Below are 20,094 nucleotides of genomic sequence, written 5' to 3' on the forward strand. Positions count from 1 at the left end.
GAAGCAAGTAGTAAGAAATTCTCTATACATGATCTAGTCACCAAGCCAAACATTTTTAAACCTGAGGGACTTATGTTAGACATCTGAATAACATTTAGTTGTTTGAATAAAAGCTGGACTGGTTTCTTTTTTGTTTAAGTAAATTGTGAAAATGTGAGTCTGTATAAGCAAAGATATATCAAAAGACTTACCTTGCATGTGACAAATGTACATGAACGTACATGTGATTTTTTTTTTTTTTGGTGCCAGGGTATCAGTAAGCATTTTACATATGTAATAATCTACTGTGCTGACTTGATGGGTCAGTTTCCCATGGAATCACCTGGAGGTAATTGTTGCAAATTTGTAGTGCAGAGACTGCCTGTCAGGACTCCATTACAGATAATAATATTTTCCGAGTTTAATATTCATATAGTCCACTTGTACTTTAATATATTTTCTCTTTCTTTTTTTTTTTTTTGACCTAAAAATACAAATACACTTTAGCATATTTCATGGAAGCTAGCTGGTCACTGTTTCATTTTCATTGCCTTTAACCTAGCTCAGATGCTGGGTATAACTCAGATTTTTAAAGATAATTTCAATGAATTGGGGAAGAAATGTAGTTTTAAAAATCTGTTTTATTATAGGAAAATAAGTGCGTCTGTCTCTTTAGGTGCCCTATTTAAGAGGTATAACAGCAATATATGTAAGATATGAGGTTTGCCCCTTGAGATGGTTGCAAGTAAGAATGAAGGGAGTAATTAAGCCTAAGGTAGTAACGTGCTAATTAGTATTGTTTGAATTGATAGGAGTTGTAGGCTTTCAGTTCCTTTGAAAATCTGCTTTTATTTTGGTGTGAATATTTTAACCTTTTTTTTTTCCATTTTAAGTGGCTGTCATTCTCAGTATATTTTGCATCATAATAAGAGGAAGCTAAGGGTGGAATACTAAGAACAAGTCTGTATACCATCTGCTTACATATCTTAATTTTGACAATAAGAAAGAACACAAAAAATTGCACAGTTCTTATGAGATTCATTGAAGCAAGGGGCACAGTCAGAGTGAAATGCAGCAGTGTTAGTAGCATATTAAAAAAAAAATAGCTCTTCTAGCCTAGAATAATTGGTCCATCACAGTGTCTGCCATATGGCCAGCAGCTTGCTGATACCCTTTGCTCCAGCTGTCTTGTGTAATGGCGACATTTGAGTCATTCTGATAAAAGCAGCTTTTCACATTGACTAGTTATTTATCATTATGGGTTGCAAAAATGGCCATTTTTGTTGTTGTTGTTGCTGCTGTTGTTTAAGATTTAAACAATTGCAAGGGACTACTTTCTGCTGAAGTAGAATAAAAGGCTTTGGGCAAGTCCTAGACTGTTGTGATTACAGATAGATAGATGAAAAATAAAGAGGGGGGTTGGTTTTGTTTGTTTGTTTTTTCCTCTGCGTTTAGTTCTCTTAAGTAAAATTTACCTGTTTTCTGAGGTTTTCTACAGTTTTCTGTAAAGAAAGTGCATTGCCTTAAATATTTAAGTTTAAATTATGGAAGCATCTAATACACTAAAAAAGCAAAATACTTTCATAACTGTAGTAGTCTTTAGAGCATTCGTTTAGACATTGGCATCAAGTTTTTGCATCCTAAAAATTTCCAGCTTTTGAAAGGTATGGAGAGTTATGTTTTTAAAATGTATTCTATAAAAATAGAAGTTGCTAGAAGGGATAATAATTATTTTGACTTATCAGTACAGAGCTGGGTTGTTTCATGACATATAAGAAGTGGTAAAAGGTGTCTTGAAATTGTAATAGATTATTAGGGTATTCTTTCTGTTTGGTTGTTGTTGTTGTTGTTTCCTTGGAGGTTGGCTCTGAGTTACCAGCTTAATTATATTGGTATGTTTCTTTCTAGCTACTAATTCTCCCTTGTACCCTGGCTAGCCATGTAGAAGATATTTATAAGAGGTTTGCAAGATATTTGCATTGCCAGGAAACTTACCATGTAGGGAAAATAAATAAATAAATATATATATTAATTGTTGTTACAAGCTGTTTTGTCACAAAAATGACTAAGGAAAGATTTTGGCTTAAAAAGGCTGAAATAGAACCTTAGATAATGTTACTTAAATTATTTTTTATATTCAAAGGAAGGTATCATAATAAACAGCAGATCTTCAGCTCAGCTAAGTAAGTTTATATCTAGTTATAGCAAAAGGGATAGATTATCTTCAAAATAAACACTCAACAGTTAAAAATATAACAACCTTGGGAATGCACATGCAATGTCTATTCAGTGCTTTGTATGTTTTATAGTAGTCATTATATGTATATTATTATACATGCATGTTATATTCATATGTATATGTACACATACATTATGTATGTTTTGCCGTCATTATTAATTTCCTGGTCACATCTCTTTCTCCTGTTATACTGAAAACTTGGGAGAGAAATCCTCCCCCTCTCAGTTCTGATGTCTGTTGCTGGAGCAGAGTCTGCTGGTGAAGTTGCAAGTGAAACTCTGTTTACCTATAACATTCCTCAGATTATATATATTCTGATGAGCCATTCTTTCATTACTAAATTTCCCCAGTATTGGATTCTAGACCCAACCTGGAAACCAAGAGATTTCTAGGGAACTTGTTTCAAGGAAGACAAAAGGAGCAGTAATAAATATACTTTGCTATAAGGATTAACTACTTAGTATAGCAAATGAATTACAGTAATGTAGCACAAAAAATAAAAATATATATGCAATATCCTATTTATGATTTTAACAGAAAGACGGATATCTTAGTACTGTGAATGGGTAAGATCTAAAATAACCAACACCGATGGATGACTAGCGCACTCATAATATATCTCACCCCAATTTCAGATTACAAATTGTAAAGGAACTGCTATTTTCTGTCACTAAGGGCAGTGGCACGATGTCATGAACATTAGTACAGTGTCAGAGAAATACAACATCAGGGAAGATCCCTTTGTTACCTAATTTATAATGTTAGATGTATTGATAGTATTATAACAAATGGAGGTAGATAATTCTCCATACTGTCTCTGGACAGCTTACATTTAATTTTTACTCTAACTTTCTTGTACTATATTTTGTGAACCTTATTGGTGTTCTGTCTGTGACTGGTGAATGTCACCACTTCTACAGAATTATAGCTATTACTACCTCTTTTTTTTTTTTCTCCTCTTGACATTTCCTTAAGGTTAAACATAATTTCCTTAAGCTAAACATAACTTACAAGCCGCCAAATTTATAAACACCCTAAAACCATCTAAAAAGACCTGCAGTGATCTACCAGAATTTCTACCTACCTACCCATTTCCTATTTATGTTTAGGTCAAGAGCAGTTTTTATTTTGTTTGTACAACACAATGGAATACACATTTTCACAGAATACATTGCCTTCATTTATTTCAAGATTTATAATCTAAAAGTGAAGAAAACAAACAAACAAAAAAAGCAGTTGAAAGATATGATAGCAACTGTGTAAATTAAGCCAAGTTTTCACCACCAACTACTTCTGATTCACTAACTGTGAAAACAACTATTTTTCAATAGTCCTCTAATTATCATGTTATGTGGCTGAAGAGGTTAACATTTTTTTCATTTGTTGATAATTTGATATGGAATGGGGATTCTGTTTGGTTGGTTGGTTGTTCTTACTGTGTGTTAATATCTCTTCTGCTTGGTATTGCTTCTCATACATTTTTCTGAAAACTGGAAATAGGTTTCAAGATAAAGATGGTTGATATATCTTAGTTTTCTGTCAGCACAGCAGATTCTAGAGGCTTTTTACCATCTCCTTCTATATTGATTTTGTGCTCTTTTTTCTGCTTACCTGTCACAGGGATTCTAACCAATAAATTGTAGTTGTAAAAGGCTATATTCTACTTGAGAGTTAAGTGCAAAACTAATTCCTAAGGATAGGAAATAGACTTGTGTTTATCCCCCTGTATTTTAATAAATTTGAACAAGGAGGTTTTTGTTGTGATCCAGTTCTAATGGCTTATCCTATGACATCCACCCTCTATTTATCATTCAATTTCATTGTTTTGTCAAGATCTGATACATCTCTGATTCATCCTTTCATTGAGTGCTGATGGATCCCATACTTCATAATCCTGGCAGCAGCCCCACTCTTACTGAATCATGCAGGCTATTCTCCTGTGTTTTTTTTTTTTTTTTCAGGAGCAGTTATTGGGATGTGCTATGCATATAGACATTATGCAGCACTGTGATACTTACATTAGAGATGATGTGTCACAGGTATGCCCTCCCAGTGACGCAGGTGGAAAAAAAGGGAGTTGGTAATTATCTACCCATTGCCTACACTGCATGTTTCATCCTGAGTGGCAATAACAAATTGGCTTGTGTCAGTGGTCTCCTTGCTGGAAAAATATTCCTGGGTTATATGATAATAAACCACCCTGTGTCATAACTGGAACTAGGTATATAAGGAGTTGGCCAGTGTTGTTTATGAAGGCGTTGTGTTGACGAGGCAGTTCTTGAACCAATGGTGCCAATTAGCAACTAAGTTACATGTGCATGTACTATATGGACAGTGGGTTTTGGAACTCTATTACGTGGTTGTTTCCCTACTGTTTTTTTCACATGATTTTATGTTTTGGATTGGAAGTACGCATAATCTTCTGAATCAAAACCACAGTTGTGTACACATTCAGCATAATCACAGCTATAGTAACGAGATTGTAAAATATTGTCCATTCACACAGAAACTAGGAAACAGCATACTGAAAAAGTATGAATTATGCCTTATGTAAAGTACTTTGGCATATAAATTCAGAACGTTTTCATTAGTACATTCACTAGAGCAAAAATTGTCAAAAGACAAATACCTCCTTTGATATACAGACATTAAATCTTCTAATTGAAGATGGTTTCTTAACGTTAATGGCTGGCAGTTACAAATTGGCGATGATTTTTCACAAAATACTGGTTACTGTGCTATTGTGAAGTTATTAATATAAGAAGATTTTTTGAAACTGTTACAGAATCTTTAAGAGAGGAACGTGAAGATGTTACCTCTGACACTTTCATGTTTCAATGGTTTACTAAAGTCATGATGTCTTGTTTTCTGTCTTATTTTTCATAAAAATGCCATTCTCAATGATTATGCTAGGTGAGTTGCATTTTCACATGTGCCTTATAGATTTTAGATACAATTTTACTCACATTTTGGCTTAACTTTGGATAATCAGTCATTCATGTACTAAATAGGCATTATGTGATATTCTCTCTGGAGTGCTTAAGTTATATGAAGACTAAAACTGAAGAATTTACAAGACTATTCTAGATTTATGTGCACGTAGGCAAGATTTTCTACTGAATACTGGAAATGGCTATCATCTGAGTTTATCAGAGAAAAGAAAATTAAGGATCACAAAGGAAAAAGAGGAAGTTCTTAGCAAGGAGAGAATTCTGTAAATGAAGATTGTTGTTGTTTTTTCCTAATTCTATCATGCTAGACATTCTTAAGGTAATTATTTTGGAAATGCTGACTATGTACTACTGATAACTATTTAGTAATTATATTGAAATTTAGATTTATTTTTTTTTTCCAGAAACATGTTTGAACTTTTCTCTCCTATCTTTCAGATGATTAATATAGTGACAGTACTACAACTACAAGTCAGTCTCTGGCTTGCCCTTTGCTGCTATGCTAGCACAATGTGTTATTGACTTACTGCCAAACCAGAACAGTAAATAGTTGATGGCTAGAAGAGTTCCATGGAATATGGGAGAAATCAAGTTCAAATGCAAGATTTAGACAACACTTAAACTGAGTCATGTGCCAGATGACTACCTTGCCTACTAGGTCCTTTGTGATACAGAGGATTTCCTGGATATATCTGCACTGTCCCTTTGCATAGCTCTCTCTCACTGCTTGTCTGGGTTTCCATGGTCTAAGCTGTACAGTTCACTCCTGAGGTCTCTTTGGACTCGAGGTCTCCCTGGACTTGAGTCCTCTCTGGACTAGGTCCCTTGCTGACAAAGCCCTGATATGCCTGATAGAATAGTTCAGAGACAATCACATAGACAATGTGGAGGGCACTGCACAAAGAGTGCACCTTTGCCTGACTACCCTCCAATGCTATCCCAGAAGACATCATACTTTTGTATGCCTCATACCCTGCCTTACTCCCTGCTAAAGAGTATACCACACCTAGCCTAAGTAATATGGCTCAGTTAGCAAATCTAGCTCGGAAGGGTTGCCAAGCCACCTTCTCAATTACAGCAGACGTGCTTGACTTCATGGGAAGACTCAGGCATAGCTCTGGTATGCCTGGAGATGGTCTAGAATGAGGGTGTTCCTTCCAGCACCACCAGGCTAATAATCTGTTCACAGGCTGTAAAGAAGCTGACACTTCTGATTGCTGTCAGTCGTGGTAAGCAGTGCCATTTTAAATTTAAGAAAGCGAAAGCAGCGTATATGTGAATTTCTGCAACATGAGTTAAAGAGCTTGTGTGATTTAGTATATATGAGTACTACATGCCCTCTTCTCAAGATCATCAGTTGCAAGGTGGCTGCACAGCACCTCATGAACTGGCATTGGAGGGCTGGACAACTATATTCTCTTTTCCTGGTTAGCTTGGAATAGGCAGAAAAAAAGATAATTTGTGGGAAGAAATGTAATGAAGGAAATTTGTCAGCTTGTCTTCCTCACAACCATTTGAGAAGATCCTAGAAGATGCTGACCACTCTTTCATGCTCAGGTTAGCTAGTCTTGGGGCCTAGGCAGTGTAACAGTAAGGTGGCTGATACCAAAGAGGAGACAAGAACCACAGAAAGGAATGAGAGATCTAAACTTTACAGCTTCCTGGGCTGTGTTTAGTGATATTACAGTTTTGATCACTGCAAGATAAAAGGAGAGAATGTGATTACACTAGACACAGTAGTATGCACCTTCTGGCAAGAAGTGGCTCTGAGAAGTGCACATACATTTCCATGCATGCATATGCCTGCTTGGAAACTTTTCTGTACAGATCAGAAAACACAGTGCTCCCTGGGTACAACCCCCATTCCACCCACGTACATCCTACGGAACCAATGTCAGCAACATGCTGGAATACAATTTATATAAACTACATGTATATAGCAAATCTTTGTGGTGAAGTGATAATCATTGCTCCTTCTCTCTGTTCCCACTGATGCTTTCACATGTTTCCTATCCACCCCTGTTTCCAAGCTTTCTAATTGCAGAAGACAACTTTTCATGGTCCTGTCACTCTGACAGCCTCCCTAGGCCACACACGGCATGTTAGCAAGGGGGGGAGAGAGAAAACTCCAGGCATTGGAGAGTGTCTGGTGTAAGACAGGGTAGGCGCTATTGACTATTTAGTGTAGGGCAACCTCAAAACATGGACAGAAACAGAGCGACTTAACTTAAATGTATCTTCTCTCATTACCCTTCAGCCTTTTCCTTTCTGTTTCTGACTGGAATACTATGATCTGTAAATGATCTATATGTAAGTTTTAAATCTCCTATTTTCATTCAAAATCACGGGCATTCTCTTTGTGAAACAGATGTCTGCAGAAAGATGGGCAACAGTGAACTATGCTGTGTCTGTTTTGTCACTGTATTGTGAACAGAAAGAGGTGCTAGGGATAGGGAAAGAAACAAGATCTGTTTCTAGTTTTATAAATAGAAAGTCAGAGGCTTCAGTACCATGCAATTCAGATGTTATGCTGGGCAATCCTGCAACTATTCTAAGCAGTTGCATACGCAAGGCATTGCACACTTGTTGACTACTCCGTGCGGCAAGGCATCTTGTGCTTCTAGTGCCGTATCACAGGACTTGATCTGTTTGAAACTGTGCCACAGGCAGTGCCTCATCAGTGTTCACGTGCACCCCCATTATATGGGATGTGCCAAACAGCAGTTGTTCACAGAGCAATGGGAAACCTGGTATTCATCTTTTCCTTAAGCATTCTTCTTTTTGCAATGAACTGAATTTATAGACATTTGATAGACATCCTGGAGCAGTTTGAGTACAACATTGTGGTATTTCCATACAACCAGCCTCAACGTGGGGCAAGTGGGTTACTCTGACACAATAAAGCCTTCTGATCCCCTAGAGTTGTCTGACTGACAAGGATTCTGACAAATACAATCTTTAACTCTGTCTATCTATATGGCTTTTCTTTTTATTGTTATGGTGATCGTAGTGATAGGCTCTTGATAAATGTTATTGTCAATACTATATTATTGACTAGTAAAATAGAGTTGAAAATGTGAACAACATTTCAGTGCACATGTGCCAGGAAGTGTGACACACATCCGTTACCATCTTTATATGATTTGTTCTATCAGGTGTCTAATTAGACATTAATATTACAGCCAGTGAATGGCTAAAGTAATTACTGTAATTCTAACATCCAAAGTTCATCCAAATATGTAAGTACTCTGCCATGTGGAGCCATAGCAACCTTCTACCTATATAGGATGTGGTAGTGGAAACATGATACATGACCCCATGGCCAGGTAACTGAGATCATTGCAAGTATCTCCAGGGAGTTATTTGTACTGGCAGCTAATCATGTATAGACTTGTGAGACCTGTTGTTATAGTAGAGCTTGGTAGGTAGGTAATTATAAAAATTTATCCTAGTATAAGTCTACAGCTGGATGTTAAAAAATAATAGCTGATAGAATCTGGAGAATAGCATCATTATTTGCAGCTATTTTGGTGAAGCGCATAGTGTTCCATCCCTTTTCACTTGATACGATTTCAGATGGTATAATACTATTCCCTCCATGAATTGGTAAGAGAATGTATCTCCAATACTCCTTTTATTCTTAAACAGTGTTTCTTCTGAAGATGCCTTCACCTTTAAAATATGTGCCAATGTAAGCCAGACTGAAAATTAAATTAACTAGAGGTATTTAAAGATGAGAGGATTCAGCGGCAGTGCTAGAAATGTTAGTGAAGAGAGGAATTCTAAATGTAGACAAGAGGGCGTGATTTTGGAAAGGGGAAGTTGTGCTGAGAAGGGTTCATCTAGGTGTTCTTCACAATGTGACAAGCAGGATTCGTAGAATCACAGAATTGTTGAGGTTGTTGAGATTGGTTGCAATTGTTGAGGCACCTCTTGAGATCATCCAGCCTGACTCTCAAAGCAGCATCAGGTACAGTAGGTTGCGTAGGACCACATCCAGTTTATTTTTGAATATCTCCAAGGATGAAGACTCCATAGCCTTCCTGAGCTACCTGTTCTAGTGTCTGCCTACCCTCACAGTAAAAAGAACTTTTTAATATGTTTAAATGGATTGTTTTATTTATTTATTTATTTTGTATTTTGGTTTGTGCCTATCGCTAATTGTTATTTTCACCAGGCGCCACTGAGAAGAGCTTAGCTCTGTCTCTTTTATTCTGCCTCCTATGAAGTATTTATGAACAAAGACCCACCCCTACTTCCCTAAAGCTAAGCAGTCCCAGCTCTCAGCCTCTCCTCATATGACAGAAATTCCACTCCTTTAATCATCTTTGTATCCCATCATTGGACTACCTCCTGTATGTTCATCTCTTTCTTTCACTGGGGAACCCAGAACTGGACCCAGCACTGGTGTGTCTCACCCATGCTGAGTATAGGTGAAAGATGCTCTCTCTCCACCTGCTGGCAATTCTCTTCCTAACAGGGTGCTGCTGGCTTTCATTGCCACAAGGACGCACTGCTGACCCACGTTCACTATGCTGTCCACCAGGACCCCATGCTTCTGCTGTGCAGTGTTTTTTTCCCAGCTGGCCAGCCACATACTGGGGCCTGCAGTTGTTCATCCCTCAATGCAGTACTTGGCACCTACCCTTGATGAACTTCAAGAGATTCCTATATGACCATTTCTTCAGCCTGTCAAGGATCCCCTGAATAGCAGCACAACCACTTGTATCAATCAGTCCTTCCAGTTTTTTATCACCTGCAGAACACCGCTAGTAACTGACCTCCAGCTGGAGCTTTTAATGCTGATCCCAACTCTTTAAGTCCAACAGCTCAGTCAGTTTTCCATCTACCTCTCTGACCACTTATCTAGCTGTACTTCATCAGTTTGCCAATGAGGATGTTATAGGAAGAAGTGTCAAAAGCTTTGGTAAAGTGAAGATGAACAACATTAGCTTCTCTTCTCTCATCCATCATGCTAGTCATTTCATCATAGAAGGCTGTCAGGTTAGTCAGGCATCATTTCCCCTTCATAAGTCAATGCTGGCTACTCTAAATCATTTTCTTTTCCTAATGTGTTTGCAAATGGTTTCCAGGACTGTTTGTTCCTTCCACTTTCTTAGAATAAAGGTGAGGCAGACCAGTTTGTATTTCTTTCAATCTTCCTTCTTGCTCTTTTTGGAGGTATGAATGACATTTTTTTCTTCCAGTCCTCAGGAACCTTCCCCTAGCCACCGTGACCTTTCACAGATAATGGGGAATGGTCTTGCAGTGACAGCAGCCAACTCCTTCAGCACTCATGCACACATACCATCAGATCCCAAAGACCTGTGTATGTTCAATCCCTAACCTCATTCTCCTCTAGCGAGAATAAGTCTTCATCACTGCAGACTTTCTCACTGGTCTAAGGGACTGTGATTTCTTGTGCTGGTGTATTGAAAGTGTCCTCTTTGGACCTGATACATATGCTGGGCTCATGATTAAAACAGTACACCTGAGGAGAAAAAAAAATGGAGAAGAGAACCTTTAAAGATTAATATTTGGATTGTAAATACTTGTTTTAATATTTCACTACTCTGCTGTGATACAGCTAGTCTCTCCTCTGGGTCCACATGTTTTCTAAGCCTTCACTGATAGGTTTTTCACGGTATTATCAGTTGAGGATTCTTGTCTGGATATCTTTCCTTCTTATAAAATTTCCCATAACATTAAATAAACTTAAAGAAAACACTGTTGCGTGATACTTCGATTGCTGAATTACCAATATTAAATAGCATACACAGACTTGTATGGCAACAGCTGCTGATACATATTAGTTGTTTTTAATGTCTCCTGGAGGAGCAAAATGAAAGTTGGCCAGGTAACCCGTCTAAACAGCAGCAGGAAAACAATTTTTTGTTCATTTCAGGAATCTCTTCTCCTAATGCAAGACTCTTCTCCTAATATACATATGCACAGAGATTTCACTCAAGGTTCCTTCTCGCTCTAGTTGTATCTACTACAAGTGCAGCTTTTGGAAGTAAAAATTATTAGTGTGTGTGTGGGGGGGAGTTCTAAATGTTTCTTATGCTTTTCATATTTGAAGATGTGTTAAAAACAGGCTGTATAAAATCTTAACCAATTCAATTTTTCAAAATCGTCTTGCTTAATATTTGCTATTGGTTGTGATGACTTGACTCCTTATTTCTACACAGTTGGTAATCATGTTTAACAGTTGTGACTTCTCTTTCATTACAAATTATAGTAAAGCTAACCAATGCTGATTTCCTATGCTAAGCAAGCATTTCTTAAAGAAAAAATTAAGAGTGATCTTTTGGAAGAGGAAGTTCAGTTTTGACTGAGTCTTAAAGATATCAGTGAGGCAAGATCTGGGAGAACAGATAACATCTTTTATTAGTCTAACTGGTGCAGGAGAAAAACATAGGTAGGATTTTTTAGGCAAGAACATTTCTGTGGAATTGTTAATAGCAATTAACACTGTTAATTGTTTTAGTCCAAGTTAAATCACAGATAAAATTGTGAAATGTAGTAGGTAAGGTTTGTTACCAACAAGCCTGCAGATTTCTTCAGTACAGTCTCTGTAGAAAATTTCAGTAAGTTTTAACTACTTGAAGAGTTTATACAAGAGACAGTGTTATTTCTGAGGATTTTGAAGACCAGAGGATTGGCATAAGATTCTATATGTTTGTGGGTTTTTTTGTTGTTTGTTTTTTGATTTTTTTTAAAGAACTTTTATTCTATAATTTTGTAAAGATTCTTTTTATTCTCTTTTTAAAGTTTAAGTATTACTACCTAGTAAATTTACCTATGAATTATCAGCTACCATATTCTGAGGTTTTCCACATTGTAAGTTTTGAAAAGGTGCTCTGCATCAAAGTGGATGGGGAAGAACATTACTTCTTTACTTAGGAAAAAGTGTCCAGGTGGGAAGGTGCACTTGATATTCCATTATTACTTGCTAATAAAGGAGGCTGGTGAGATCAGAATCTAGTGTTCAGTAATTTGCTGGAAGGGTCTCTCAGCTGCTGTTAGGCAATAAATTGAGGACCTTTGCTGGATAGAAATTTTGCTACATATAGAAAATGCACCAGATGCGTGTTAGCTCTTCATCAAAGTTGCTTTGAAAATGTGCAGAACATATTCCCGTACCTGCAGTAGACATTTTGGCGTTTGATTTAGACCTGATATGTAATTCACCACCCCTAGTCATGTTTCATCTCTTCTTTCTCCTCAAACATTCTGTTGCATGGGCTCTGATCTTCAGGTATTGGGCAGTATCTGTTATCAGACCTAGTTTATTAAAAATATTTTTTAATCATTGCAGGTAAAATGTAGTTAAATAGCTACATAAGGAAAATCTTTTTACAGTGGGGGCAACAGAATTAACACTTTCTTGAATAGAAATAGTAGTGTAAAAATGAAATTTCTAGCAATAACCATCACAGCAGTTAATGTCCCTGGGAGAAGCCCAGCTGGCTGTTGGGCCTCTTGGCTAATTAACAGTCACCACCAGGCACAGCTGCAATAAATAAGGCTTGGAAATGGCTCCCCTGCCAGGTGCTCTGGAGGTACTACTTCAGGGTTTTGGTTACACCATGTTAACAGCTTTTCTGAGTGCTGTGTTGAGGACAATTGTAATCCTATTTTATTTTATTTTTTTTCATTCTTCCCCACTGTTGGAACAACTTGACTCTTCTTTACTTCAGAGTGATTGAAATTAGCTCACGTGGGACTTGCTGGTAAGGGAAGTTTTTGCTATTCGCTAGCATGTGCGTGAACGCTTTGTACTAGAAGAACATTGAATGTTATGCCTGGAAAAGCAATAGATTAATATAGCTATTTTCTGCTTTAAAAAGTATTGATTTGGAGTCTTTGGTACAGGTTAAATTTATTGGGGGTTTGCATTTACTTTAAGTGTTATGTTTCTTTAAATAAATAAATAAAATAAAAACCTACTTAAAAATGACTTTGATATTTGCCAAATTGCTATCTCTGTATCAGAGAAGGATGATGCATTTCAATTCTAATTAATTCTGATATGCTTCAGCGTCTGAGTTCTTGAAATGAAAGAATGATGAAGAGTGTGGTGGTGTTTTTTTGGTTTGTCACAGGATTTCCCTAGTTAGACATTTTAAGCCTAAATTTCTAGATATTTTCTCTATTCTTAATGCTTCAATTTTAGAGAGATGTGATTATAAGAAAATCTGTTGAAAGCTGACTTCAGGTGTCTGAAAAAATGTGATTCCTAATGGCTCTGGTTTAAAAATATTTAAAAAGAATACAATACTTGTCATGTCTTATAAATCAAGATGTGCTAACTTGTTCTTATCAGTGCTTTGAGTATGTCATTTTCATTTTTTGGTATTGTCTATTTGAGTTAGCCAGTATAGTAATTGCTTTCTGGAAATATAACTTAGTTTTCATAACAGTTTACAGTTAAGTTATAAACAGTTACAGTGTTCAGTTACAAACACCGAAAGCAAACTATTTCCTTTTCCCTCATATAAAGAAAATAATTTGATTGCTTCTTTCAACTCTCTTCTTCTTTCAGCTGTTCTTAGAAATCTATTGCAAAATTGGCTGTTTCTAGTTTTGTGATAGATAATGAATTAACATTGGAGAACACAGAACATGTGATGATCTTGTTCTGTCAAGGATAAATAATATCTGTGAAACTGGGAAGTGCTAGTAGAGAACCCATATTTGTCTAGTCCTCTTTTTTATTTATATTTTCTAAAACTTTCATTCCAGGAAGTTTTGTTTTGATTGCGTTGGAAATCTTGGAGCTTGAAGCTCTTACAGTAAGGAATATCCCATCCCCTGTACTCTTGGGGGGGCTTCTGTTCCATGGTTTGTCTGCTTTGAGTAAAGGTTGGTGATAGCTTTGTAGTAAAGGGAGAAAAAGATTTATCAGGCAAAGTATTATTGTATAAGGAAGTACCGCACATGAAATTCTAGGAGTGGCCAGTAGTATAACTCCTAACAACGAGAAAAAAAACTCCCCTAATTCACGAGGGGATAGAGAAAGCAGATGTTGCAGTGAAGCTGGAGGAATTTTGTGTTGTTAAATTACTTGGACTGGTAGGAATAACAAACTGTGTGGGAGTATTGGAGAAGTGTGATAAGGAGAAGAATAGAAATGGTTTGTAGAAATACGTCAAGCTGTACAGAAATGCACAACTGCATTTTTCCCAAATAAAAATCAAGTTCATATTGGCCAACTGTGTAGCAGCTATCCATGGCAATTCACACTTGTGTTTATAATTAAATACTTCATAGGAAGTATGTAGAACAGTAGATTTATTTATTTATTTATTTATTTTGCAAGTGGGCATCATGGAATAAAGCACCAAGGCCTTTTAGTGTGAAAGAGATTACAGGGGTGGTTCTCTGCCTGCTTCCCTCTCACAGAAGAGTTCAGTGTGAAAACAGGGGTGGAGGTGAAAGGGAGATGTCTGTCTGACCCTAAGGGTTTGAACAAGGAATTAACAGTGAATTCCCCTTCATTTGGAGAGGTGGTGGAAAGATGCAGGGGGTTAGGACATGAGTGCATTGTGTGGCAAGTGAGCAACACAACCTTAGCAGCAATTGTCTGAATGGGCCCAGGCATGAGTGGGAACCTAGCAAAAGTCAAGGTTAAGAAGCTTCCAGTAGCCCATGGTACATAACATATGGGATGAAATACAGATGTAAAAGTGGAAAGATAATATTTTAGAAAAAGTATAGTGATTGAATGCACTGAAGGCATGAGAATTAAACTGTGTACTTTGAATCAGTACTGCCTGGTCCTACATTCCACGTGCACTGTTGGCTGTGTTGTCTTTACCAGGCTTGAAACTGATATACTCAACAGTATATGCATATACTATGTATATGCATACATAGTATATACTATATATAGTATATATATACTAGTATACATAGTATATAATATATATATACTATATATACTACATATGTACTATACATATACATAGTATATACTATATATGTATATACTATGTATTCATATAGTATATATGCATATACTATGTATATGCATATGTATATGCAGGCTTGAAACTCAAGCCTGCAAAATATGACAAAAATCACAGAATTGAAGGGGTTGGAAGGGACCTTGAAAGATCATAGGGTAAAAATTGCAGTTAGCTTTGATTTCTAAAATAACAGAGTATTAGAACCATGGGGGGGGGGGGGGAACAACTATTTTTGAACCATCAGTGGAGCACAAATGAAGCGTTGAAACATTGTTCTTGTGATAAATTGGAGTGACTTTAAGGAGAGAATCATGTATGGCATTTTTTAGACAACTTATGCTTCACGTGGATATTTTTTTTAGGGAGAAGCCCTGAATAAACAGAGCTCACTTATAGTTGGGCTTAGATCTAAGAAAGATAAAAGAAGATGCAATGTAGAGAAAGCAGTTTGGGGGATGAACTGGTTGGAATTTCATATGCCTTTTTAAGTACTTTGGCTTCTAACATGAATGGAAGCTGCTTACCCAGCAGGTGGGGGGAGAAAAAAAAAAAAAGAAAACACCATGATTTTTAACTGCGTTCAAAAGTTTCATTTATGTATAATACATGTAGTTGTTCTGATGTATTTTTATTGACTCTAAGCGTATATACTGCAGTACAAAGATTGAAAACACGATCCCACCAAAGTAAGGCGTTAAGATGTCAAGCTAGGAAACCTCTTGTATCCTAAACAGGAGCCAAGTCTGTGGATCAGTACAGTGCCAAGTTGGTCGGCTTATTTCTGAGTTCTAAACGCGCTTAGGGCAGGGAGCGGAGCGCCGGCCCGCGCCGTGCCGCCAGGCTGCTGCCGCCGGGCGGCGCCGTCGTCCCGCGCGGCCGCTCCGCGGGGGGCCGGGCAGTGCCCGCGGGCAGCGGGCGGGGCCGGGCCGGGCCGGGGCCGTGCAGACACCGCCCAGAGGCAGCGCTCGGGCCCCGCGCGCCGCCTCCAGCCCCGCAGCCGCTGTCCTCGCGTCCCCTCGGCGCCCCGCCCGCCCGGCCTCATTTGCATAGCGCCCGCCCGGCTCGGCTTGGGCGCCGCCGATTGGCGCGTCCGGGCGCAGCTCATTTGCATGGGGCGGGGCGGGGCGCCCGGCGGAGCGGCGGCGGAGAAGTTGAGCCCGAGCCGCCGCGAGTGTCCCGCCGAGCGCCCCGCGCCCCGCCGCGGGCAGGAGACGGCCGGGGGCGGCCCCCCCGCGGCATGGAGGTAGCTGCCCGCACGGCTCCCGCCCGCCCCGCTGCTCGGCCGCCCCGGGGGCAGGCGGCTCCGGCTCGCTAGGGATCCGCTGCAGCCTCGCCTCGTCGCGCTGCCGGCGCTTGGCTCGCCAGCCTTTCCTATGGCTGGGATATACAGCTCTACTCTGAAGACCCTGGAGGATCTGACTCTGGACTCTGGTTATGGGGCAGGGGATTCCTGCAGGTCCCTTAGTCTCTCCTCGTCCAAGTCCAACTCCCAAGCCTTCACCTCTTCTCAGCACCGAGGCAACTGGTGGTACTACTCGGGCTCCATGAACAGTAGGAATAACAGCTGGGATACAGTGAACACGGTTCTGCCGGAGGACCCGGAGGTTGCAGATATCTTTTCCAAGTGTCCTAAGCTGCCGGATCTAGAGGAGTACCCCTGGACCGATGAAGACATCGGAAAAATACTCCGAAAAGTGAAAGGAGATGGAAAGAGCAGGCCCTTTTCTCAGGAAGCTGTCAGGCGGCTCTCCCAGTTACTGAGGCGCGCCCTGATCCGCATCGCCCGGGAAGCTCAGCGCCTCAGCGTGATGCACTCCAAGTGCACCAGGTTCGAGGTGCAGAGTGCCATCAAGCTCATCCAGAGCTGGTCGCTGTCTGAAAGCTGTGTCCTGGCCACGGTCAAGGCTCTCTCCCTCTACAGCATGAGTGCTGGAGATGGGCTGAGGAAGGGCAAATCGGCTAGATGCGGCCTCACCCTCTCCGTGGGGAGGTTCTTCAGGTGGATGGTGGACACTAGGATCTCGGTCAGGATTCACGAATACGCGGCCATCTCTTTAACCGCTTGCATGGAAAACCTTGTAGAAGAGATTAAGGCTAGGGTTTTGGCAAGTCAGAGCCCCGACGGAGGAGGAGAGATCTCAGCTGAAATCCTGGAGATGGTTATCAACAATGATGCTGAACTTTGGGGAGTGCTGCAACCCTACGAGCATCTCATCTGTGGGAAAAATGCTAACGGTAAGATCCAGCCCTTATGATTGCTCTTCTTCACACCAGCAAGCTTTGTAGTAAAGTAGCTGGTGTTTTTGGATTTGGTTCTTCTGTTTGTTTGTCTGTCTTTTCACCTGAATTGCATCTTGGTAGTGGTTTGTGCGTGCATAAAGCAGATGTCTTCACCAGGCAGCAATGATACTGCTTTCTTCTTAAGGTGTATCAGTTTCTATAAGGTGCTGAAGTGATGGGTAACCAAAGCCCTGTTGACTTAACAGATGTCTCCTGACTTTCTACCAGCTGCTGTTTTGAGTGTTTCTGCTATAACTGGCATGTGAACAACTTCTCTGTGCTCAGAAGAAATGTGCATTACAAGCCACTTTCCAGAAATACAGTTATTGTTTTTAAACAAAATTTACTTGGGCCTCCAACCAGTGTGTAATGAGTTACACTGACAGTTTTGCAGTTTCCTCTTAAATATGTTATTCCCACATACAGCCTGGAGAGGGAAAACAACATTGAGACCTTTTTTCCTTTGCGGTAGTGAAATTCAGTTTCTGAGCAAAAACTTATAACTCCATGTTACTTAGACTTCCTTCTAGTTTAGCAGAAACCTGTGTTGTAATTACACTTGTGTAATAAATGAGAGCTTGTGCTTGGCTTGCCAAAGCGAGCATGTAGAATGGTGCCTCAGTAATGAGAATAACATAGCATTAAGATACTTACCTCTGTAATTTGTTTAGAAAGCAGACTTTTTGAGCAGTTAAGCAAATAAGCAGATAGAGGAATGTTGGACTCTTCCAACGAGACTGAGGAGCAATTTGAAATGCTGAAGTCTTTCTGTTTCTGTTAAGAAGCTGCACAGTTTGTTTTTCATCATCACGCTGAGGAGCACCATATTTTTTTATTTTTTATTTTTTTCCCCCTGGAAAACTTAGAGGAATGTGATTTCTGAAAACTACTCTGTGTGCCATGCGGTTTCATGACTTTTGCTGGCCTTGGAGTTACAGTCAGGTGTTCCATGCAGAGTACCTTCCTGGTTTAACTGTGTGCAAAAACCTGTCCTCTTCAAAAGATGATCTCACAGTGAGAGACAGGTAAAGGAGCAGGCTTTCTCTGAGCAAGAACGATGCCTTCAGTGAATGCTGCTAATGAAACACTTAATCAGAGGAGGGTTGGCTCCCTTGACTTCTGCTTGCCAGGTGCATTGACTTCCTGCTGTTCCCCCCATCCAGAGAATCCCGCAGCAGTTCCCATCACTAGTGGATGGGTGCAGTGACTCTCCTCAGTGCTGCAGTGTCTCCGCAGTGAGTCAGCCTGGTTCATTGGTTCATCCTTACTGCGTAAGAGGATGGCTGCCCATAAACCCTCTCTTATGTGCTCTGCCTGCACTCTGTCCTCGTAGTGATATTACCAAATATATGTGAAATAAATGCAAAGAGCCTAGGATGTGTGCTTGGTCTTGGTACAAGATGTAACAGCAAAAGTCAAACCCAGAGATCTACTTTTTGAAGTACAAACTATTTGATGCAAGACTATAAAGGAACGCCTTCTGCCAATACACTTGTCATAATCCTTTGTGTACCATGGGACTATTTGTCACCAGGTGCAAAAGTAGGACTATGTTCCCTCTCTTGTTCCTCATCCGTGGGAGCTGGAGTAAAATATTGTGGCTCTATAAAGTGAAGCATGCACTCACGCTGTTGGCTGCTTAGTGCTTCTGCCACACAGTGTCTGTGTAAAATGGAGAGGAAGAGTCAGTCCCTCACAGAGCTGCTGCTTTTTATTATTATTATTATCTATCAGGTGAAATCTTTCTTGGAAAAAGTGCAATGAATGAATGGAAGCTGTTGTTCAATGGAAACATGAGTGACTGTGCAGGGAAATGCTTATAAATATTCAAAACACCAAATGGTCAGTTATGATAACGCTTGCGTGGTGTAATACCAAGCAGTCATTGGCCACAGAAGGGGTTGGCTTCTGTTGCCTCTCTTATTGTTCCTCTCTTTCAGATCAATTCTGTCAATAATTGAATGCATTTTTTTTTAAGTCTGAAAATCGAATAAAGCGCACATGAAGGTATACTATGATTTCCTGTGACAGTCTGTCACTACTGCTTTACCTGACACAAGTCAGTGAATCTTCTAAATGGCTTTCCTTGCAATTGTAAGACCACAATATAGGCTCAAAAAGCTTGAAAAAACTTTATTCTTTCCTCCCATAGGAATTGTAAATTAGTAGCATTCATGTTCTCCACAGTGCTCTCAAATGATTTTGTCCTTTACATTAATTTAAATCTGAGTTAGATCTAGTGGTAAAATAACTGGTTTTGTTCCAGTGAAAGGAACAGTCTTTACTGCTTTACTGTCATCTTTGTTTCTTTTTATAGTAAGAACATTTTAGTGGAGTACTTGTAAATTCTGAACTTGGCGCATGTTTGGCGGGTTTTGTTTTATAGTACTGAGTTTGATGCTAGAGATAAAAAGCTCTTAGAGGTTAAGTTTCAACTCCAGTCAAGCACTGCAGTCTCTGGATGCAATCCTTGGCAGTGTACTGCACAGAAGATTGTGCTGGATTATCATAATGGACCTTTCTGGCATTAAGATCTATCAAATACAATTTTCATTATTAGATCAGGGTAGCATGCTTCCTTGGAGTCTAAGAAACAGTAAGTAAATAGATAAATCTTTGTAAATTCCCAAGAGACAGAGATTTAGACCTGGATTCCTTCTGTGATTAATCT

General features: G+C 39.3%; 1 protein-coding gene across 1 annotated transcript in view; it reads left to right on the plus strand.

The window, feature by feature from the left end:
- Positions 1–16,516: 16,516 nt before the first annotated feature.
- The window catches only part of ABTB2 (ankyrin repeat and BTB domain containing 2), a gene marked incomplete at its 5' end in the record, with an annotated part of 139,345 nt that continues 135,767 nt past the window's right edge, over positions 16,517–20,094 (plus strand). Inside the window, one exon of the mRNA XM_084288542.1 lies at positions 16,517–17,378. Coding sequence (XP_084144668.1) covers positions 16,517–17,378 — 862 coding nt within the window. The remainder of the gene's footprint in view (positions 17,379–20,094) is intronic.

The sequence above is a fragment of the Netta rufina genome (genome assembly GCF_964035555.1).
Source record: "Netta rufina genome assembly, chromosome: 5".
Taxonomy (NCBI): Eukaryota; Metazoa; Chordata; class Aves; order Anseriformes; family Anatidae; genus Netta; species Netta rufina.